The following is a 24,312-nucleotide window of genomic DNA, read 5'->3' as shown; positions in this document are numbered from 1 at the left end:
GTATCCAAACTTACTTATGTATTCTTAACTGCATACCTATAGTATATAAATTACCTTCTTAGTTTTCAGTTTTAATAGGTACTACTGTTTTCAGTATCGTTTATACCTTATACTTGTAGTAAGTAGACTTTATTAGATATGTTTATTAATTTCTAGATCCCTGTAGTTTTCAGGTTCTGGTATCGTTTTTACTACTGTGAATTATACTTATTATTTATTATTTTAATACGTTTTGTAGATTGACGTGGTGGTTCTTTTTTGTTTATGTTATTTTTCTTTTGCATCATCTCATCTGACTTTCAGAGGTTTTACGAAATTATGTCCTTCAATGATTGGCCTGTCTGTCTGCACTGTTCTGTTTCTTGCAGTCTTTCTTCTTTCGGTTAATGATATAGGTTACCGATGAACATGTCGCATTTCTTGAAATTTTCTTCAGATATAAATGAATGCGAATCAAATCCGTGCGGAGAAAACGCTGTGTGTAGGGACACAGTTGGAAGTTACACTTGTACATGTAAAGAGGATTACACTGGCGATCCTTTCAAAAAATGTACCGATATAGACGAATGTGTGGCATTAGAGAAACCATGTGGAGCACATGCAATTTGTGAGAATGCTCAACCAGGATATAATTGTATTTGTCCGCAAGGATTTCAAGCCAGTCCTTCACCAAAAATCGCTTGTGAACAGGTACAACATTACCCTTATTACAGTTTAGAAGCGGTTTAAGTCATACAAATTTGTCTTCTTCTAGAGAGATGTTAGTGTCCTTTGCGAATCGAATTACGATTGCACCAATAACGCTGAATGTATAGACCATCAATGTTTTTGCCAAAAAGGTTTTACACCGCAGGGTGCTGTATGCGTAGATGTTAATGAATGTGAATCAGAACCATGTGGAAAGTTTGCAATATGTACCAACACTTTAGGGAGCTTTCACTGCGAATGTGAAAACGGCTATGTAGGCGCTCCCCCACGGATGCAATGCAAAGCACCCTGCGATAATGTTCAATGCGGAAATCACGCTTATTGTAAACCGGAAGGTCAAGAAGCTTATTGTATGTGTGAGGATGGTTGGACGTTCAATCCCAGTGACATTTCTGCCGGTTGTATCGGTATGTTATTTTGTAAATAAAATCCTCCTGATGAATTTGCTAATAAGTTTAATCCAATGACCAGATATTGATGAATGCGATAAAAACATTGGACCAAATGGAAGATGTGGGACTAACAGTGTATGTACCAACACACCTGGCAGTTTTTCATGTACCTGTCGACAAGGATTTTCAGGCAATCCGTTGATCAAGTGTCAGGATATAAACGAATGTATTCGACCCAACACATGTGGTCAAGGAGCAGTATGTAAAAATATTCCAGGTTCGTTTAAATGCGAATGTCCTGAAGGAACGGTGCCAGATCCGGACCCCTTTACAAGGTGCAATGAAATTGTCACATGTAAATCAAAAGCAGATTGTCCCGGTAATGCAGTTTGCGAATTCCAAAAGTGCGTCTGTCCTGAGCCAAATACAGGAAACGATTGTCGTCGTAAGAATTATTCCTCTTATACAACGGCCCATTGAAAACACCTAAGTAATGTTTAATTTATTTTAGATCCGTGCGAATTTTTGTCATGCGAACCAAACCAAAAGTGTATGCTAATAAATCAGATTGCGAAATGCATGTGTGAATCCGGATACAAAGAAACGGAACGAGGTTGCGTGGACATTAACGAATGCGAAAATAATCCTTGCCAAATTGGTGCGATATGTAAAAATGAACCAGGAGGTTTTACTTGTCAATGTCCTGGAGGAACTTCGGGAGATGCCTACAGAACAGGATGCAGTAAAATTATCCACCCGTTTAGTTGTTCTGCAGCGAAACCATGTCCAGCTGGTGAACAATGCATAAAAGATGGAGCACTCGGTGGGAGCGTATGCATTTGTGTACAAGGTTTTGTAAGAGATGAGAAAACAGGTAGATGTCGAGACGTTGACGAATGTACCGAGCTGAACAGACCCACGTGTGGACCTAATGCCATTTGTAAAAATTTACCTGGTAGTTACGATTGCCAATGTCCACCCGGCTTTAATGGAAATCCATTTTTAGAATGCAATGGTAATGTCTTATTATTTGATTTCATCGCGTACATTTAAGATTCTAAAATAAATTTATTTCAGAATGTAACAGCCCCGAATGCCGTTGTCAAGCACCTTACAAATTGGTAGATGGAAATTGTGTATTGGCTGGCTGTTCTAAAGACGAAAAATGTCCGCACGGTGCCGAATGTATAACTATAACTGGAGGGGTGAGCTATTGTGCATGCCCAAAAGGTTTTCGAACTAGATCAGACGGTTCCTGTGAAGACGTTAACGAATGTACAGAGACCAAATCGTGTGGTTATGGAGCAGAATGTATCAACAGTATTGGATCGTACAAATGCATCTGCCCCACAGGATACAGCGGTGATCCTTACAAGGGGATCTGTTCACCTGCCCAGAAGCAATGTTCCTTGGATAGTGACTGTTCCCCTAATGAAAAATGTATACAACCAGGAGAATGCGTGTGTCCAGTGCCGTTTTTCACAGACCCAAACGACAATTCATGTAACAGCCCTTGCGAACGATATCCTTGCGGTTTGAATGCAGATTGTATACCCTCCGATCCTCCAAAATGTGTATGCAAGCCAGGATTCAAGGCAGATGCTTCACGAGGATGCGTCGATGTCGATGAATGTATCGATGAACCTTGCGCATATGCAGCTCACTGTTTAAATGAAAGGGGAGGATATAAATGTATATGTCCACACGGGATGACGGGAGATCCATACAAGTCAGGATGTATCCTAGATCTTCCTGGACAACCTAAAACTGAATGTGCTACCGATAGAGATTGTGCCGACGTTCTAAAGTGTACCGACGGATCTTGCGTGAATCCCTGCTACTCAAAGGACTGTGGCCCTCAATCCTATTGCGAGGCCAAAGGACATGCCGCACACTGTCAATGTGCAGATGGATTCAAAAAGAACAGCAGAGGAAAATGCGTATCACGTATGTACAGCATTTCTGAAAGTAAATTTTTCTAAATTTTAACCAGAATTGTTTTGTTTTAGTTTGTGACAGAGTACTCTGCGCTGATGGTGCTCAATGTATAGTGACAAGCTCGGGACCGACTTGTAAATGCTTAGAAGGAAGTATAGGAAATCCATTTCCAGGAGGAAAATGTACAACAGATATCTGCTCTCCTAAAAATCCATGTCCAGAACCGAGCGTCTGCGTAAGTGGACGATGTAAACAAAAGTGCGAGGACGTGATATGTGGAGTGGGGGCTCATTGTGATCAGGGTTCCAACAAATGCGTTTGCAATCTCAATTTTATTGGAAATCCAAATATTCTCTGCATGCCACGTAAGTTATTTTATTTAATAATAAATCAAGTACGAATACTGACTGCTTTTTAATAAACAGCAATAACGGCACCCGGCTGTAGTCCTTCTTGTGGAAAGAACGCTCACTGCGAATACGGCTTTACAAATCAGTGCGTATGTAATTCCGGAACGAGTGGCAATCCCTATGAAGAATGTAACGCTGTCCAGAAAAGAACGTGCGCAATGAAAATTTGTGGAAAAGGCGCCCAATGTCAAGAATCGTATGGTCAAATAGAATGCCTCTGTCCTGCAGGCTTTACCGGAAATCCTTACATTGAATGTCACGATATAGACGAATGCACCAAAAATGTCTGCGGCGAATATGCAGTTTGTATAGACACTCCAGGAAGTTATGACTGCCGATGTATCGAAGGTTATGCTGGAAATCCTTTCACCCTGTGCTCACCATTACAAGTGGGAGTATGTCAAGATCCGTTTTCATGTCCTTGTAATCGTGACATTTTATGTCCACAAGGATATTCGTGTAAGAACAGAAAATGCATCAATTTGTGTGAGAACGTTCAGTGTGGTCCAAGGGCAGTGTGTGAAGAAGGAAAATGTTTCTGCCCTCCCGGTTACACCGGCGATCCGAAAGACCTACTTCATGGATGCGCCACAACTGGCCAATGTAATAGTAACGAAGATTGCAAGAACACAGAAATTTGCTTCCAATTTGCTAAAGGTCTAAGAAAATGCGTAGACGCTTGCAGTAAACTTCAGTGCGGTCCGAACGCCTTATGTATAAGTAACAAACACAAATCCTCTTGCATATGTGGACCTGGCTATCACGGTAATCCGGGAGATTTAAGCCTCGGCTGTCAACAGGAAGGGAAAATAATTACAAACGAATGTAACCGCGATTCCGACTGTGACAAAGACCATGTATGTACAATAAGTTCAACGGGAATACTGAAGTGTCTCAATCCATGTAACAATGTGGCGTGCGGTCTTCACGAACAATGTACATTAAACGAATTAAAGAATCCAATATGTCAATGTAAGCCCAACTTTATATGGAATCCGGTAACTTCAACCTGTGAAAAACCATCAGTTCAAGAATGTGCTTCCGACAATGACTGCCAGGAAACATTAAAATGTTTACCCGATAATTTGGGAGTACCAAAATGTATCAACCCGTGTTCCATGTTCACTTGTCCCAGCAATGCAATTTGCGTTTCAAGTAACCACGACGGTCAATGTCAGTGTTTAAACGGATACACCGGAAATCCAAACGATCGCATCGGTTGCCTGCCTATTGTTCAGAACGAATGTACGTCTGACGCACAATGCAAGGAGCACGAACAATGCAAAACAGTTGGCGAGCATGGAATTCTTGCTTGCAAACACGCTTGCGAAAACATTAAATGTGGTCCACGAGCCATTTGTAATGTTAAGAATCACATAGCACAATGTCAATGTCCAGAAGGAGCATTTGTTGGAAATCCAAACGATTTAATTAAGGGATGTCAAGCTGTCCCATGCGTTTACAATATCGATTGTCCACCTGCGCAACTTTGCAATCGAATGACACACACTTGTTACGACGCGTGTGACGAAGAATCTTGCGGAGACAACGCTGTGTGCATTGGCGAGAATCACAAGGCTGTTTGTCAATGTCCATCTGGTTTTCGACCGGATCCTATTGCAGACATTCAATGTTCACCGATTAATACATGCGAAATCAATCCTTGCCATCCGTCAGCCATTTGCGAAGCAACATTATCGGGTCGTATTTGCAAATGTCCGCCAAACATGGTGGGCGACCCTATCACAAATGGATGCGTTAAAGAAGGCAGTTGCGTGGGAGACTTGGATTGTCCAGTGGAAGCCGTATGCAGAAATGGACGTTGTATAAATCCATGTCTTAACTACTCTTGCGGTATTAATTCGTTATGTACAGTAATCAATAAACGTCCAGTGTGCTCATGTCCGGCAAAATTCGAACCCAACCAAGAAGGATTTCCTAGAGGCTGTGTCCGAGCAAGTACAGATTGTAGTACCGACGACGATTGCAACAACGAAATCTGCGTTGGTGGCCAATGTAAATCTGTATGCCGAAACAATAACGATTGTCCTTCTGGAGAAAAATGTGTACAGAACATATGTCTAATACCGTGTACTACACATTCCCAATGTCGAGAAACAGAAGTCTGTGCAACCGGATTTTGCGTGTTGGGATGTCGAAGTGACAAAAATTGCCCGTCGTCAGAAGCCTGCTTGAATTATAAATGTCAAAATCCTTGTGATATCGAAAGTACATGCGGACCAAACGCTCTTTGTAACTGTGAACGTCATTCGCCTATTTGCAAGTGTCCTCCGGGTTTCGAAGGAAACCCTGCACCTCAGCAAGGATGCGTACGAAAATCGTACCCTTGTAGAACTACTAAAGAATGCCCTTCTGGACACATGTGTATCGGTAACAGATGTAGTTTACCATGTCAAAACGGCAACGCTTGTGCAGTAGGGGAAACATGTTTTGACAATGTCTGCACAAAAATTTGCTACAGCGATAGCAACTGCCTTTCGGGAGAGCTATGCCATAAAGGGGTTTGCCGGTTCGGATGCATCAACAACGATGGTTGTAGAGAAAACCAAATTTGCGAGAACCAAAAGTGCAAATGCGCTTTAGGTTTCAAGACTTCAGGAGACACTTGCTTAGATGTCGATGAATGTCAAGAACATCCTTGTCATCCAAGTGCATTTTGCATCAACACTCCTGGATCATATAAGTGTACCTGTCCGGAAGGCACTGTTGTCAATGGCCGAGTAGAAGACGGTTGCATTTTAACGCAGCAATGTAGAAGTGATTCAGAGTGTGACAACAGTCTGGCTTGTGTGAGCGGACAATGTACAGACCTTTGCCTTTTATCTCCATGTGGATCAAACGCCGATTGCGATGTCACAAATCACAAGGCAACATGCACATGTCAGCAGGGTTATTTAGGAAACGCCTTTGATAAAAACGTCGGCTGCTTCAAAGTCGAATGTCTGACGGATAATGATTGCCCCGAAGATAAATTCTGCGAAGGAGAAATCAACAAATGCAAAAGTGAGTTCTAAATATTATTATTTTGTTTCATATGTGAAAAATAAATTGTATTTTAGACCCTTGCGATGCTTTACGTTGCGGAAAAGGAAGTTGTCAAGTAAAAGATCATCAAGCGTTATGTACTTGTTTTACCGGTTATAAATTCTGGGAGCAAACATGTGTCGATTTCGATGAGTGTACTACCAGTCCCTGTCACACTACCGCAATGTAAGTTACGAGATATTCTTGTACAGAATAATTAAGTTTCATTATTATTATTATGATTTTTCTAGATGTAAAAATAATCCTGGAAGCTTCATTTGCGTATGCCCTGACGGCCTGGTTGGTGATCCATACACAACTGGCTGTCACAAACCGGGAGACTGCTTTGTCGATTCGGATTGTCCTTCAACAGCCAGTTGCGTGCATCGCAAATGTAAAAATCCTTGTGACGGCCGATCAGTTTGTGGAAAGAACGCCCTGTGTACTCCTCTGAGACATATGCCCGTTTGTAGCTGTCCGTCTAAGACAATCGGAGATGCAAATCTTGAATGCATAGAAATAGAATGCAGCAATAGCGAAGATTGTCCGTCGGATAAAGCTTGTATAGACAATCAATGTATCAATCCATGTTCGCTGAGTAGCGTTTGCGGTGAGAGAGCAAGTTGCTTCCCCGAAAATCATGTAGCAGCATGCACTTGCCTTCCCGAGTATACAGGAAATCCCCAACTGGGTTGCACCCCCATACAGTACTGTGCTCACGATAGCCAATGTTTAGGTGGCGTCAAATGTGCAAACGGAATCTGCTCTGGTATCTGTTCAACATCTCGAGAATGCATCCAAGATCAAATGTGTATTGAAGGAATATGCCAAACAACATGCAGAGCTAATTCGTCCTGTCCTCACCTACAGTTCTGTCAAGATGGACTGTGCAAATTAGAACAAAAATGTTATAGTAACAACGATTGTGACGAAAGTGAAAAATGTGTGATAAATCACTTAGGACAAGCCGAATGTATTCAGGTTTGTACTGATGTCTCTTGTGGCAGAAACGCAGTGTGTCTGCCAGTAAATCATGAGGCCACGTGCGATTGTAAAAAAGGTTACAAGGGCAATCCCCACGACGATAAACAAGGATGTAGACATATTGAATGTGAATCTAACGAAGAATGCTCGGCTGATAAACTTTGTGACCAAAACATGTGTAAAATATCGTGTCTTGTCCACAATCCTTGCGGCAGGAACGCTTTGTGCTCAGCAGAACAACACCAGCAGATGTGTTATTGTCAACCAGGTTTTACTGGCGATCCGCACAAGGAATGTCATCTTATAGATTTTTGCGCAGATTCGCCCTGTGGACCTAAATCGCTCTGTCAAAATTCTAGAGGCTCTTTTAAATGCTATTGTCCTGAAGGAATGATAGGTGAACCATACAAAGACGGTTGCAAACCTGCTGTAGAATGTCTAACAGACAAAGATTGCCCTATTACTGCCAAATGTACAACAGATAATGGCTTGCCAAAGTGCAAGAGTGTTTGCCACGAAAACGCTTGTGGTCCTAACGCAGAATGTGTGGCAGTCGAACACAAAGATTATTGCACATGTACTTCGGGTTATGAAGGAAATCCGAACGATTTGGTACACGGTTGTAGTCCTAAGCCTATTCTGTGTAAAGCTACAACGGACTGTCCTTCAAATACGTACTGCTACAGTGGCACTTGTAGACGTAAGTTGTAGAGCACAATTATCATATAAAAGGTAATGATAATGACTATTTTTTTCTTTCCTTTTTAGCATCCTGTCAATCGGATACGGAGTGTGCTTTGAATGAACAGTGCGTTCAGCAGCAATGCATTAACACATGCGACTTAAAAGGGGCTTGCGGTATGAATGCCGAATGTCACATATCTGATCACATCAAACAGTGCTTATGTCCTGTACATTTTACTGGAAACGCTGAAACTGAATGCTTCAGAAGTAAGTCATATCTATTGAAAACTCATCTGGTAAGTTTTACTATATGATTTTCTTTTTGTAGTACCTCAACCATGTCGAACGAGTATTGATTGCGAAAGCAACCAAGAGTGTAAAGAGAGCGGTTGTCTTCCGGCTTGTACCGCTGATAACGATTGTGCTCTTAACGAAAAATGTCACAGAGGAAACTGCATCTTAACTTGCCGCGTAGACCACGACTGTTTCTTAGGTCACATTTGCATAAGTAACACGTGTCAAGTGGGATGCCACACTGACGATGATTGCTCGTCAAGTGAGTCATGTCAAAACAACAAATGCACCAATCCATGTTTACTTTCGCCGTGCGGACCAAATGCAATTTGTTCTGTACTGAATCACAGGGCAAGCTGTTCTTGCAAATCTGGACTAGTTCCAAATCCAACAGCCAATATAGCATGTGTTAGAACGCCTCCTTCTTCCTGTTCGGAAAACAGGCAATGCCTACCTAATAACATTTGCATTGACAACGTTTGTAGGCCAGTTTGTGCTCAGGATCAGGATTGTCTTAGCAACGAACGATGTGAGCCGCAGACAGGAATTTGTACGGCACTTTGCAGACAAGATGATAACTGTCGAACTGGTGAAATTTGTCAAGACCTGGTTTGTGTGATAGGGTGTAGAACAAATTCCGAGTGTCCTCCGACAACAGCCTGTATAAATAATCAATGTGCAGATATTTGCGATTCGCCAACTGCCTGTGGAACAAACGCCATCTGTTCAGTTGAAAATCATCAAACAGTTTGCAAGTGTCCAACGTCATTAGTAGGAAGTCCTGAAAATTTCTGTAAGAGACCCTTATTACCTTGCTCTTCAACTAACAGTTGCGACAAAGGATTCAAATGTAACGATGGCTATTGCCAAAAGCAATGCGACAGGTATTTATGATCACCGTTTAACTTTCTACAAGTCGAAAATCGCATATTTAATTTTTTCAGGAACGAAAACTGTTTGGCAACCGAAAAATGTGTCCAAGGGGTTTGCAAAGTCATTTGTAATTCAGATATATCTTGTGAAAACGATCAAATTTGTGAGAATCGCCTTTGTAAATCGGGTTGTAGAAGTGATACAGTTTGTCCATCGGATGAAGTTTGTTTAAATAACCAATGCCAAAGTGAGTTAAAGCGACAAAACAATAAATTATATAAGTATACCAACTTTTAAATTTCAGATCCTTGCAAGGAAGCTGTAACATGCGGAGCGTGTGCAGAATGCCGCGTAATAAATCATGCTGCTCAATGCGTCTGTCCAATCAATTTCCTTGGGAATCCTTTAGTGTCCTGTATAAAACCTATGAGCAGGTGCAATGACGCTTGCAAATGTGACGAGGCAGGATACTGCGTGACGCACTGCAATTCTAATAATGACTGCTCATGTGGTGAAATTTGCCGTCAGGGAGAATGCAGAACGAATTGTTCTAACGCCAATTCGTGCGCACCCGGACAAATTTGTCTGCGGGGCGCCTGCACACCCGGTTGCAACTCGCACAAGGATTGCTCTGATAGCGAAGTTTGCGTCGAGAATAAATGCCGAAATCCTTGTTCCAACGATCAAGCGTGTGGCAAAAACGCGCTGTGTAAAATGTCAAATCATAGGAAAATCTGCATATGTCCGGACGGCTTCCAAGGAGAGCCGACCATCGAATGCAAACGAAGTAGATGTAAACAGGACATTGACTGTGAGCCAGACATGAAATGTGACAGAGACGGAAAATGTAAAAATCCATGTCTTCTTCGGTCTGCATGTGGATTAAACGCCCAATGTAAAGTAATAAACAGACAGCCCGAATGTTCTTGTCCACCTGGTTACATAGGAAATGCAAATGTCGAATGCAAGTTACCGAGTAGTAACATTTGCTCAAGCAAATCATGTGGAAGTAACGCCATTTGTCAGGACGAAAAGGGCGAAGTAAAATGCACTTGTATTCCAGGATGTTACGGTGATGCATACAAAGGATGCATCTGCGAAGCAAAATTGATAAACATTTGTAGAGATAAATTGTGTGGAGTAAACGCGTTATGTAGAGTTGCAAATGGCACGTCAGAATGCTACTGTCCGACACAGTATCCATCTGGAGATCCAACAATCGAATGTAAGCTAGATTTATTCGATACTTTAGCCCATTAGAATTTACATAAAACACGTTCCTCCTTGTTTAGGTTCAAAAGAAAGAGGTTTAGTTGATTGTAGGACTGAAGGGTGCGGTAAAAATGCAGAATGCATTCGAGAGCACGCCTTCTTTGTATGTAGATGTCCACCAGGAATGAGCGGTCAACCAGAAGTTGAGTGCCGAAGGGGTGAGTACTCCCCAGTAACAGTACTAACACATACTACACTCATGTGCTGTATACAAGACATGCTTTTCAATACCATTAATTCAGTATCCGTTAGACAATCAAAATAATAATAATAATAATATAATGACACTTTGTACAGATGTGCACGTTATTTTTTTACTTCTTTTAGTTTTTATAACCGTGTGTATGTAGACTTGTTCGTAACTTTGTGAAATTAATGTAAATAATTTTGATGCATCTTATTATATACCTAGAGAGAGAGAGACAAAGAGACACGTCAAACTTATATAATTTACTTATTTATAGTATGTGGAATGTACACTTCAGGTTCCAATCTGCCTTTTATTTCGGGACACTTTCAGGAAATTAAACACATTCCACCACATAATACCTACAGAGTAGTAGTAGTAGACATGTATTTGTTGAAAATTTGGAGAAATAGCTAAGCAACGTATACAGGGTGTCTAATTGCGAGTGATTTTCTTTTTTTTTCGTATAACGTATGAAACGTGAAAAACAGTTCTTTTGAATTGTAGAGGACATAACTATTTATGTTGCGGTCGAAATGCTTACTTTGGAGGTATATAAGCAAGGAGCTTTTTTATTAAGATAGTTACAAAAATAATTNACAGAAGAACTTTATTCAACAACATCTGAAACACCTACAAGTATAGTTAAGCATTTCACTGACACAACTACTTTACCAAAACAAACCACAATTGCTAGTACACAAAAGTCCCACAAAGAAAGTCATGGTATACCTGAAAGTACCACACCTTTTATAACTGGTAATACTACAGAAGAACTTTATTCAACAACATCTGAAACACTTACGAGTACAGTCAAACATTTCACTGACACAACTACTTTACCAAAACAAACTACAGTTGCTAGCACACAAAAGTCATACAAAGAAAGTCATGGTATACCTGAAAATACTACACCTTTTATAACTGACAATACTACAGAAGAACTTTATTCAACAACATCTGAAACACCTACAAGTATAGTTAAGCATTTCACTGACACAACTACTTTACCAAAACAAACCACAATTGCTAGTACACAAAAGTCCCACAAAGAAAGTCATGGTATACCTGAAAGTACCACACCTTTTATAACTGGTAATACTACAGAAGAACTTTATTCAACAACATCTGAAACACTTACGAGTACAGTCAAACATTTCACTGACACAACTACTTTACCAAAACAAACTACAGTTGCTAGCACACAAAAGTCATACAAAGAAAGTCATGGTATACCTGAAAATACTACACCTTTTATAACTGACAATACTACAGAAGAACTTTATTCAACAACATCTGAAACACCTACAAGTATAGTTAAGCATTTCACTGACACAACTACTTTACCAAAACAAACCACAATTGCTAGTACACAAAAGTCCCACAAAGAAAGTCATGGTATACCTGAAAGTACCACACCTTTTATAACTGGTAATACTACAGAAGAACTTTATTCAACAACATCTGAAACACTTACGAGTACAGTCAAACATTTCACTGACACAACTACTTTACCAAAACAAACTACAGTTGCTAGCACACAAAAGTCATACAAAGAAAGTCATGGTATACCTGAAAATACTACACCTTTTATAACTGACAATACTACAGAAGAACTTTATTCAACAACATCTGAAACACCTACAAGTATAGTTAAGCATTTCACTGACACAACTACTTTACCAAAACAAACCACAATTGCTAGTACACAAAAGTCCCACAAAGAAAGTCATGGTATACCTGAAAGTACCACACCTTTTATAACTGGTAATACTACAGAAGAACTTTATTCAACAACATCTGAAACACTTACGAGTACAGTCAAACATTTCACTGACACAACTACTTTACCAAAACAAACTACAGTTGCTAGCACACAAAAGTCATACAAAGAAAGTCATGGTATACCTGAAAATACTACACCTTTTATAACTGACAATACTACAGAAGAACTTTATTCAACAACATCTGAAACACCTACAAGTATAGTTAAGCATTTCACTGACACAACTACTTTACCAAAACAAACCACAATTGCTAGTACACAAAAGTCCCACAAAGAAAGTCATGGTATACCTGAAAGTACCACACCTTTTATAACTGGTAATACTACAGAAGAACTTTATTCAACAACATCTGAAACACTTACGAGTACAGTCAAACATTTCACTGACACAACTACTTTACCAAAACAAACTACAGTTGCTAGCACACAAAAGTCATACAAAGAAAGTCATGGTATACCTGAAAATACTACACCTTTTATAACTGACAATACTACAGAAGAACTTTATTCAACAACATCTGAAACACCTACAAGTATAGTTAAGCATTTCACTGACACAACTACTTTACCAAAACAAACCACAATTGCTAGTACACAAAAGTCCCACAAAGAAAGTCATGGTATACCTGAAAGTACCACACCTTTTATAACTGGTAATACTACAGAAGAACTTTATTCAACAACATCTGAAACACTTACGAGTACAGTCAAACATTTCACTGACACAACTACTTTACCAAAACAAACTACAGTTGCTAGCACACAAAAGTCATACAAAGAAAGTCATGGTATACCTGAAAATACTACACCTTTTATAACTGACAATACTACAGAAGAACTTTATTCAACAACATCTGAAACACCTACAAGTATAGTTAAGCATTTCACTGACACAACTACTTTACCAAAACAAACCACAATTGCTAGTACACAAAAGTCCCACAAAGAAAGTCATGGTATACCTGAAAGTACCACACCTTTTATAACTGGTAATACTACAGAAGAACTTTATTCAACAACATCTGAAACACTTACGAGTACAGTCAAACATTTCACTGACACAACTACTTTACCAAAACAAACTACAGTTGCTAGCACACAAAAGTCATACAAAGAAAGTCATGGTATACCTGAAAATACTACACCTTTTATAACTGACAATACTACAGAAGAACTTTATTCAACAACATCTGAAACACCTACAAGTATAGTTAAGCATTTCACTGACACAACTACTTTACCAAAACAAACCACAATTGCTAGTACACAAAAGTCCCACAAAGAAAGTCATGGTATACCTGAAAGTACCACACCTTTTATAACTGGTAATACTACAGAAGAACTTTATTCAACAACATCTGAAACACTTACGAGTACAGTCAAACATTTCACTGACACAACTACTTTACCAAAACAAACTACAGTTGCTAGCACACAAAAGTCATACAAAGAAAGTCATGGTATACCTGAAAATACTACACCTTTTATAACTGACAATACTACAGAAGAACTTTATTCAACAACATCTGAAACACCTACAAGTATAGTTAAGCATTTCACTGACACAACTACTTTACCAAAACAAACCACAATTGCTAGTACACAAAAGTCCCACAAAGAAAGTCATGGTATACCTGAAAGTACCACACCTTTTATAACTGGTAATACTACAGAAGAACTTTATTCAACAACATCTGAAACACTTACGAGTACAGTCAAACATTTCACTGACACAACTACTTTACCAAAACAAACTACAGTTGCTAGCACACAAAAGTCATACAAAGAAAGTCATGGTATACCTGAAAATACTACACCTTTTATAACTGACAATACTACAGAAGAACTTTATTCAACAACATCTGAAACACCTACAAGTATAGTTAAGCATTTCACTGACACAACTACTTTACCAAAACAAACCACAATTGCTAGTACACAAAAGTCCCACAAAGAAAGTCATGGTATACCTGAAAGTACCACACCTTTTATAACTGGTAATACTACAGAAGAACTTTATTCAACAACATCTGAAACACTTACGAGTACAGTCAAACATTTCACTGACACAACTACTTTACCAAAACAAACTACAGTTGCTAGCACACAAAAGTCATACAAAGAAAGTCATGGTATACCTGAAAATACTACACCTTTTATAACTGACAATACTACAGAAGAACTTTATTCAACAACATCTGAAACACCTACAAGTATAGTTAAGCATTTCACTGACACAACTACTTTACCAAAACAAACCACAATTGCTAGTACACAAAAGTCCCACAAAGAAAGTCATGGTATACCTGAAAGTACCACACCTTTTATAACTGGTAATACTACAGAAGAACTTTATTCAACAACATCTGAAACACTTACGAGTACAGTCAAACATTTCACTGACACAACTACTTTACCAAAACAAACTACAGTTGCTAGCACACAAAAGTCATACAAAGAAAGTCATGGTATACCTGAAAATACTACACCTTTTATAACTGACAATACTACAGAAGAACTTTATTCAACAACATCTGAAACACCTACAAGTATAGTTAAGCATTTCACTGACACAACTACTTTACCAAAACAAACCACAATTGCTAGTACACAAAAGTCCCACAAAGAAAGTCATGGTATACCTGAAAGTACCACACCTTTTATAACTGGTAATACTACAGAAGAACTTTATTCAACAACATCTGAAACACTTACGAGTACAGTCAAACATTTCACTGACACAACTACTTTACCAAAACAAACTACAGTTGCTAGCACACAAAAGTCATACAAAGAAAGTCATGGTATACCTGAAAATACTACACCTTTTATAACTGACAATACTACAGAAGAACTTTATTCAACAACATCTGAAACACCTACAAGTATAGTTAAGCATTTCACTGACACAACTACTTTACCAAAACAAACCACAATTGCTAGTACACAAAAGTCCCACAAAGAAAGTCATGGTATACCTGAAAGTACCACACCTTTTATAACTGGTAATACTACAGAAGAACTTTATTCAACAACATCTGAAACACTTACGAGTACAGTCAAACATTTCACTGACACAACTACTTTACCAAAACAAACTACAGTTGCTAGCACACAAAAGTCATACAAAGAAAGTCATGGTATACCTGAAAATACTACACCTTTTATAACTGACAATACTACAGAAGAACTTTATTCAACAACATCTGAAACACCTACAAGTATAGTTAAGCATTTCACTGACACAACTACTTTACCAAAACAAACCACAATTGCTAGTACACAAAAGTCCCACAAAGAAAGTCATGGTATACCTGAAAGTACCACACCTTTTATAACTGGTAATACTACAGAAGAACTTTATTCAACAACATCTGAAACACTTACGAGTACAGTCAAACATTTCACTGACACAACTACTTTACCAAAACAAACTACAGTTGCTAGCACACAAAAGTCATACAAAGAAAGTCATGGTATACCTGAAAATACTACACCTTTTATAACTGACAATACTACAGAAGAACTTTATTCAACAACATCTGAAACACCTACAAGTATAGTTAAGCATTTCACTGACACAACTACTTTACCAAAACAAACCACAATTGCTAGTACACAAAAGTCCCACAAAGAAAGTCATGGTATACCTGAAAGTACCACACCTTTTATAACTGGTAATACTACAGAAGAACTTTATTCAACAACATCTGAAACACTTACGAGTACAGTCAAACATTTCACTGACACAACTACTTTACCAAAACAAACTACAGTTGCTAGCACACAAAAGTCATACAAAGAAAGTCATGGTATACCTGAAAATACTACACCTTTTATAACTGACAATACTACAGAAGAACTTTATTCAACAACATCTGAAACACCTACAAGTATAGTTAAGCATTTCACTGACACAACTACTTTACCAAAACAAACCACAATTGCTAGTACACAAAAGTCCCACAAAGAAAGTCATGGTATACCTGAAAGTACCACACCTTTTATAACTGGTAATACTACAGAAGAACTTTATTCAACAACATCTGAAACACTTACGAGTACAGTCAAACATTTCACTGACACAACTACTTTACCAAAACAAACTACAGTTGCTAGCACACAAAAGTCATACAAAGAAAGTCATGGTATACCTGAAAATACTACACCTTTTATAACTGACAATACTACAGAAGAACTTTATTCAACAACATCTGAAACACCTACAAGTATAGTTAAGCATTTCACTGACACAACTACTTTACCAAAACAAACCACAATTGCTAGTACACAAAAGTCCCACAAAGAAAGTCATGGTATACCTGAAAGTACCACACCTTTTATAACTGGTAATACTACAGAAGAACTTTATTCAACAACATCTGAAACACTTACGAGTACAGTCAAACATTTCACTGACACAACTACTTTACCAAAACAAACTACAGTTGCTAGCACACAAAAGTCATACAAAGAAAGTCATGGTATACCTGAAAATACTACACCTTTTATAACTGACAATACTACAGAAGAACTTTATTCAACAACATCTGAAACACCTACAAGTATAGTTAAGCATTTCACTGACACAACTACTTTACCAAAACAAACCACAATTGCTAGTACACAAAAGTCCCACAAAGAAAGTCATGGTATACCTGAAAGTACCACACCTTTTATAACTGGTAATACTACAGAAGAACTTTATTCAACAACATCTGAAACACTTACGAGTACAGTCAAACATTTCACTGACACAACTACTTTACCAAAACAAACTACAGTTGCTAGCACACAAAAGTCATACAAAGAAAGTCATGGTATACCTGAAAATACTACACCTTTTATAACTGACAATACTACAGAAGAACTTTATTCAACAACATCTGAAACACCTACAAGTATAGTTAAGCATTTCACTGACACAACTACTTTACCAAAACAAACCACAATTGCTAGTACACAAAAGTCCCACAAAGAAAGTCATGGTATACCTGAAAGTACCACACCTTTTATAACTGGTAATACTACAGAAGAACTTTATTCAACAACATCTGAAACACTTACGAGTACAGTCAAACATTTCACTGACACAACTACTTTACCAAAACAAACTACAGTTGCTAGCACACAAAAGTCATACAAAGAAAGTCATGGTATACCTGAAAATACTACACCTTTTATAACTGACAATACTACAGAAGAACTTTATTCAACAACATCTGAAACACCTACAAGTATAGTTAAGCATTTCACTGACACAACTACTTTACCAAAACAAACCACAATTGCTAGTACACAAAAGTCCCACAAAGAAAGTCATGGTATACCTGAAAGTACCACACCTTTTATAACTGGTAATACTACAGAAGAACTTTATTCAACAACATCTGAAACACTTACGAGTACAGTCAAACATTTCACTGACACAACTACTTTACCAAAACAAACTACAGTTGCTAGCACACAAAAGTCATACAAAGAAAGTCATGGTATACCTGAAAATACTACACCTTTTATAACTGACAATACTACAGAAGAACTTTATTCAACAACATCTGAAACACCTACAAGTATAGTTAAGCATTTCACTGACACAACTACTTTACCAAAACAAACCACAATTGCTAGTACACAAAAGTCCCACAAAGAAAGTCATGGTATACCTGAAAGTACCACACCTTTTATAACTGGTAATACTACAGAAGAACTTTATTCAACAACATCTGAAACACTTACGAGTACAGTCAAACATTTCACTGACACAACTACTTTACCAAAACAAACTACAGTTGCTAGCACACAAAAGTCATACAAAGAAAGTCATGGTATACCTGAAAATACTACACCTTTTATAACTGACAATACTACAGAAGAACTTTATTCAACAACATCTGAAACACCTACAAGTATAGTTAAGCATTTCACTGACACAACTACTTTACCAAAACAAACCACAATTGCTAGTACACAAAAGTCCCACAAAGAAAGTCATGGTATACCTGAAAGTACCACACCTTTTATAACTGGTAATACTACAGAAGAACTTTATTCAACAACATCTGAAACACTTACGAGTACAGTCAAACATTTCACTGACACAACTACTTTACCAAAACAAACTACAGTTGCTAGCACACAAAAGTCATACAAAGAAAGTCATGGTATACCTGAAAATACTACACCTTTTATAACTGACAATACTACAGAAGAACTTTATTCAACAACATCGGAAACACCTACAAGTACAGTTAAGCATTTCACTGACACAACTACTTTACCAAAACAAACTACAGTTGCTAGCACACAAAAGTCATACAAAGAAAGTCATGGTATACCTGAAAGTACCACGCCTTTCATGACTGACAGTACTAAAGAAGAATCTTTTCCAACAACATTGGAAGCATCTACAAAAACGACTAAGCCTTTCGCAGATACAACAACTACTTTACAAAATCAAAGTGCATTTCCTAGCACACAAAAGTCATACAAAGAAAGTGATGGTATACTTGAAACTACCACGTCTTTTATTCCCGGCGGTACTACAGAAGAATCTTATTCAACTCTTGAATCGTCTACACAAGGAGTCACAACAACTACTTCACCAACTCAAACTTCACTTCCTAGTACACAAGAGTCATATAAGGAAGGTATTGGTACACCTGAGACTACCACATCTATTATATCCAGCAGCAGTAAAGAAGAATCTTATTTAACAACGTTTGGAACATCTACAGAACACAAGGTATTCACTGAAAGTCCAACAGAGACAACAACCGCTTTTTCAACCAACTACACACCGTTACAAACAAATAAATTTACAAATCGAGATATAGTTTCTACAAGTACAACCGAAAATACCGAGACTACAGAGAATACCATTCCTTCTACAAAAACAAAACAAACAACAATACCAGCCCATGGTATTGAAACTTCAACTGCTACTTCGTCATATGGGCATGCTGAAACAAAAGAAGAAAATGCATTTACAAGCACGAGTCCCAGAGAAAGTACGAATGAATCCAAATCTGAAATCGCAACAACATCCAAAATGCCTACAACGCTTACAAGTAAGACTACTCAAAGTGCCATATACACCACTTCTTCTTTGGAGACCACAACTGCATTTGGAGAAAGTACAGAGAAAACTGCAATAGCTATTAAAGTTACAGAAGAAAATCTACAGAGCTCTACTTCTGAATACGAACCAACCACAATCATTCTAACTCATGATAAAGAATCTTCTACCTCCCCAGTTACAATCATTAGTCCAGAAAAAATGAGAAAGACGGAAACTTCAAGCGAGTTGACTATTACAACTACCCCAACGAGTAGTATTGACTCCAAAGGAGAAACAAAATCTGCTACTGAAACTACTGAAGGATATTCTAGCACAGAATACATCACAAAAGAGGCGACATTAGCTGCGAGCTCTTCAACGCCAGAGTTCACAAGTGAATATCCTGAACTAAGCCATAGCGAATCTCCAAAACCCACAGTGCTCTTAGAAGCACCAACTCCAACTACATCCTCAGAGTCACCTGAAACTTCAAAAGTACAAGAAAAAACAACAGAGACATTGTTTACTTCTACCACAAAATCGTACAAACTTCCAAAGCAACTTACGCCTAGTACAGAATCGGTAGCATACCAAAATCGTTCCTCGACATCCCGACCTTTGACATCCCAAAACGTAACCATGCTGACCGCTAACACAACTAAACAAATATGCAAAATGGCCAGAGATTGCCCTGCTACAGACACCTGCCTGAAAGGCCAATGTATTAATTCTTGTTCAACGGGGCAAAGTTGTGGTAAACATGCCCTTTGTACAGTTTCTAACCACACAGCACACTGTAGTTGTCCACCTGGATTTACTGGGAATGCAATGCAGGAGTGTTCGAAAGGTACATGGTACTAGATATTTGTAAAAATTGTAGTTATAGTTAGATATAGTGTATACAGTATTTATTTATTTGTAGAATGAAAAGGTTAATAATGGTAGAATTAAGAGGTGTAAACTAAAAATATCTAAAGTGATTACCGACTGTATATCGTGTGATTAACGTTAATTCGTACAAGTTTCAGTTACTTTCATGTAGATTTATTAATTAGTGTTAAGTTTTTGTGAACTGAAACTTGCACAAATGCCATTTACATAGAATTTAAAAGTCTGCATGTATAGTCTAGATAAATTTACATTAGCAGGAAGTAGTGGTAATACTTAAATAATATCGTAGTTGTTTGGTATAACATTTCTTGAACAACGTATCCAAAAGAATAACTAAATAATAGGCATTTTAGTCAACTACGTGGGGTTTGTATTACTTATATATATATTTACAAACTTGAAACATAATCAAAAATCGTTATAACAACTACCCCCTACATGAAAACGACCAGCAAACCACAAGTGNGAAATGCTTACTTTGGAGGTATATAAGCAAGGAGCTTTTTTATTAAGATAGTTACAAAAATAATTGCTACCGTAAAAAGATAAATAAATATAAATGTTTCTTAGGAAAATAAAGAAGTATTTCATGAATAAACTCACCAAAATCGAGAAAAAGGTTGCATTCAAGGAACACTTCCAGCCTGTAACAAAAAGCTTCGTTAAAAAAATGAAAACAATACGTATTCACCATGATAATGTATTACATTTTTTATTGTGTGTAAATATTACTTAAATAACTCATAAACTAGCCAACTGTGTTGATAAAAAAGAGGCTATCTATTAAGATAATCTTAAAATTCGTTTAGCTTATATTAGATAAATAGACAGTTTATACACACGCCAAGCTAGCACCTTAACCGTAACATGAATATAAGAAACGCGTAACAATTAATAGTATGTATAAAAGAAATGACCTATTATCGTTTTACTCGTGGTGAGATGCCCTGTTTAATTTCTCTGGATTTTAAGTCAGATTGGGAACTGTGAAAGGAGCATTCTCACATTGTGTTGTACATTAGTAATTGTTTGGTTTGGCTGAAAGTTAGCGCTTGTAAATACTTTGGCTGTTCAGACTTATTGAGACATACAATAGCCTCTTTCATTCCTCTCACTTCTGACTGCATGTGTCATAATAATTTTGTGAGATGTTTCCTTTCACGGTTTTCTGACATTGGCTTTCTTTTTCCACCCTCTTATCTACCCATAGATGCCGAATGTAACAGAGACTCTGAGTGTCCTGACGAAAAGGCTTGCGTCAACTTCAAATGCATTAACCCTTGCACCTTGACCAGTGCCTGTGGAATAAACGCATTGTGCCGTACGGTACATCACAGGCCGAGATGTTCATGTCCAGAATGTTTTGTTGGAGTTGCGACCAATAATTGTAGACCGGATCCAAATTGTAAGAACATTTCAAAACCGATCACTAAAGTGCCTTGTTTTGACGATAACGACTGCCCGGCGGCACTTGCATGCAATAAACAATTAAGAGAATGCCACAATCCATGCGAAGGAGTCGTTATCAAATGTAAAAATAATAAAAAATGTCAAGTTTATCAACATAGAGCGTCTTGCGTGTGTGCAAACGGTTTTATAGTAAACGATGTGGGAGAGTTGTCTTGTGCTCCTGATGTAACGGAATGCATAACTAACAACGAATGTGCATCGAATCTGGCATGTATCGATCGCCGATGTCAAAATCCTTGCGTTGCAAATGGAAGGACGCCTTGTCCGGTTAATAAAACGTGCGACGTCCTTAATCATCGTCCTGTTTGTATTTGCATGAAAAATTGTAACCCCTCGGTATCTATCTGCCTAAGAGATAACGGTTGTCCATCACATCTGGCATGTCGGTCTTTTCGATGCGAAGATCCATGTGCTACGGCCAATTGTTCAGCCGATAGTCCTTGTTATGTGGAAGATCACAAACCAGTTTGCAGGTTTTGTCCGCCAGGATTTAGATCAGATTCAAAACGTGGATGTCTCAAAGGTAAAAATAAATCAAACACGATTGAATACAGATTTACTGTATTCAAGATTAAAAAAAAAACAGTACCTACTATGATGACCCGTTCATAATTGCCATACACTACTACCTACTCTTGTACCTAAATGTAACTTATCTGAAGATATATATATATATATATGCGTTTCTGAAGATTTTCCCCTATCAACTATTTTCACCTTTTCTTCTTTACTGCTTTTTCGTGTTAACTTTCATTCGTGTTCGATAGATTAACGATATCCTTCAGTTTATGTATCTATGTATAGCAGAATGAAATGGTACACTGCCATGGCCTTACACAGACCAATGTTTGTATTTTAAACGGCACTGTTCACTTGTCGAAGGACCAGGCATACAGAGTTTTAAATTATTTTAATGCCATTTGCCTAAGACATAATACGACTGTTCAATCAGCACCTCATAAACAATAATAACGAATATCCACAAAATAATTGCACAAAATTGCATGTTTAAAAATTAACTATTTAATCAATTAATTTAAATGTCAAATGATATGATAGTATTATTCTGAAGATGAGTTGACTGCTTTTTATAATAATTCAAGATACAAGAAACTGCAACTAAATACACAGCGCACTGTATCCCAAAAATTCCACAAAAACGTTTGGCTGGAAGACACCTTGGATGTCGACAAACTGACACTTTGACAGTCTGTTTTTGGATTAAGTATTTTATCTGAACCGAAAAGATCATACAAACACAAGTCTAAATACATGTTTTTTTTTGGATTTTTATAATATACGAATCATAAGTCACTCCTCCTTCAAATAAAACATAAACTAAAATAATAGCAATTCATATCTTAAAAAATCCAGAAACTCAAAATAAATGGCAATAACTCAGGTAAAAGGCTACTCATCTTGAATTATTATAAAAAAAGGTTTAGTTAATAATACACCAAAATTGGGTTTCTATCAGTTCAGCTATTTTTATAAATGAACAATTGACTTAACTGAAAAATTATATCTGTTACATTTACTTAAAGTTTTGTTTATTAGATCGCTGCAATATCTGTATGTCTATTTCTTTTCACTTGAATATATACTGGATGTAGTTGGTTGTAGAAAGTTCCAGGTGAATAAAAAAGTACTTGTTGGAAAATTGTGCATTGCAAAAAAAATATATATATATATGGATGACCGGCATGATGTGTTCGCCACGCCAGGCTGTTTAATAACAAAATGTTGTGGAATTTACATATTAGTAGAAAAGTATCCTGCTTGCATGACGTAGATATTGGAAGGAAATACGTCCATTGAAAACTGTAAATTCTATCCTTTATATCCTTATTTCTATTGGTATCTACTTTTATATGTTTATTATTTTAATTATATTTCTCTTTCCAGAACTCTATTGTATATAATGTATATATATGTTTAATGGTTGTAGTAGTGGGCTACTGGGAAATACAATATCGGTTGGCATGACTTATGCGCTTATAAATATTTTATTTCAGCCTCGATGCTTCTTTTGCTTGTTCTTTAGATTTATTTCGTAGATATATTTATTATTATAAAACGTTTTCTTGATTTTACCTAGACATATTTTTTTAATTGTTCCAAATTTATTGTTAATTCTTATATATTTAATGTTTACGTAACAACTCGCAGATGTGGGATGCCGTTCACATGAAGATTGCGCCATCGATAAAGCTTGCATCTCCGGCCAGTGCCAGAATCCTTGTTCTTTAAGCAATCCCTGTATTAGCAGACAAGACTGCCATGTCGAAAATCATCAGCCAGTATGCATAAAAGGTAAT

At 37.6% G+C, this 24,312-nt stretch overlaps 2 protein-coding genes across 13 annotated transcripts in view; one reads left to right on the top strand and one right to left on the bottom strand.

The window, feature by feature from the left end:
- The window catches only part of LOC108733576 (protein transport protein SEC31-like), a 260,375-nt gene that overhangs the window by 180,458 nt on the left and 55,605 nt on the right, over window positions 1–24,312 (bottom strand). Inside the window, exon 3 of the mRNA XM_025980436.1 lies at window positions 21,128–21,168. The gene's annotated coding sequence lies outside the window, so the exon portion shown is untranslated. The remainder of the gene's footprint in view (window positions 1–21,127; window positions 21,169–24,312) is intronic.
- Window positions 394–24,312, top strand: part of LOC108733574 — a 78,383-nt gene continuing 54,464 nt past the window's right edge. For 11 of the 12 annotated variants that reach the window (XM_025980434.1, XM_025980433.1, XM_025980425.1 and 8 more), the window contains exons 1-16: window positions 394–690; window positions 755–1,115; window positions 1,180–1,545; window positions 1,612–2,115; window positions 2,178–3,047; window positions 3,110–3,403; window positions 3,464–6,472; window positions 6,529–6,679; window positions 6,745–8,177; window positions 8,246–8,428; window positions 8,490–9,339; window positions 9,400–9,575; window positions 9,633–10,553; window positions 10,621–10,758; window positions 21,735–22,517; window positions 24,164–24,307. In XM_025980434.1, the coding sequence (XP_025836219.1) occupies window positions 403–690; window positions 755–1,115; window positions 1,180–1,545; window positions 1,612–2,115; window positions 2,178–3,047; window positions 3,110–3,403; window positions 3,464–6,472; window positions 6,529–6,679; window positions 6,745–8,177; window positions 8,246–8,428; window positions 8,490–9,339; window positions 9,400–9,575; window positions 9,633–10,553; window positions 10,621–10,758; window positions 21,735–22,517; window positions 24,164–24,307 (10,471 nt within the window). In that variant the 5' untranslated portion in view covers window positions 394–402. The remainder of the gene's footprint in view (window positions 691–754; window positions 1,116–1,179; window positions 1,546–1,611; window positions 2,116–2,177; window positions 3,048–3,109; window positions 3,404–3,463; window positions 6,473–6,528; window positions 6,680–6,744; window positions 8,178–8,245; window positions 8,429–8,489; window positions 9,340–9,399; window positions 9,576–9,632; window positions 10,554–10,620; window positions 10,759–21,734; window positions 22,518–24,163; window positions 24,308–24,312) is intronic. The other variant, XM_025980428.1, reaches the window with a different exon arrangement.

Source organism: Agrilus planipennis, unplaced genomic scaffold (genome assembly GCF_000699045.2).
Source record: "Agrilus planipennis isolate EAB-ADULT unplaced genomic scaffold, Apla_2.0 scaffold41, whole genome shotgun sequence".
Lineage (NCBI taxonomy): Eukaryota > Metazoa > Arthropoda > Insecta > Coleoptera > Buprestidae > Agrilus > Agrilus planipennis.
This window is presented reverse-complemented; position numbering and strand designations above follow the sequence as displayed.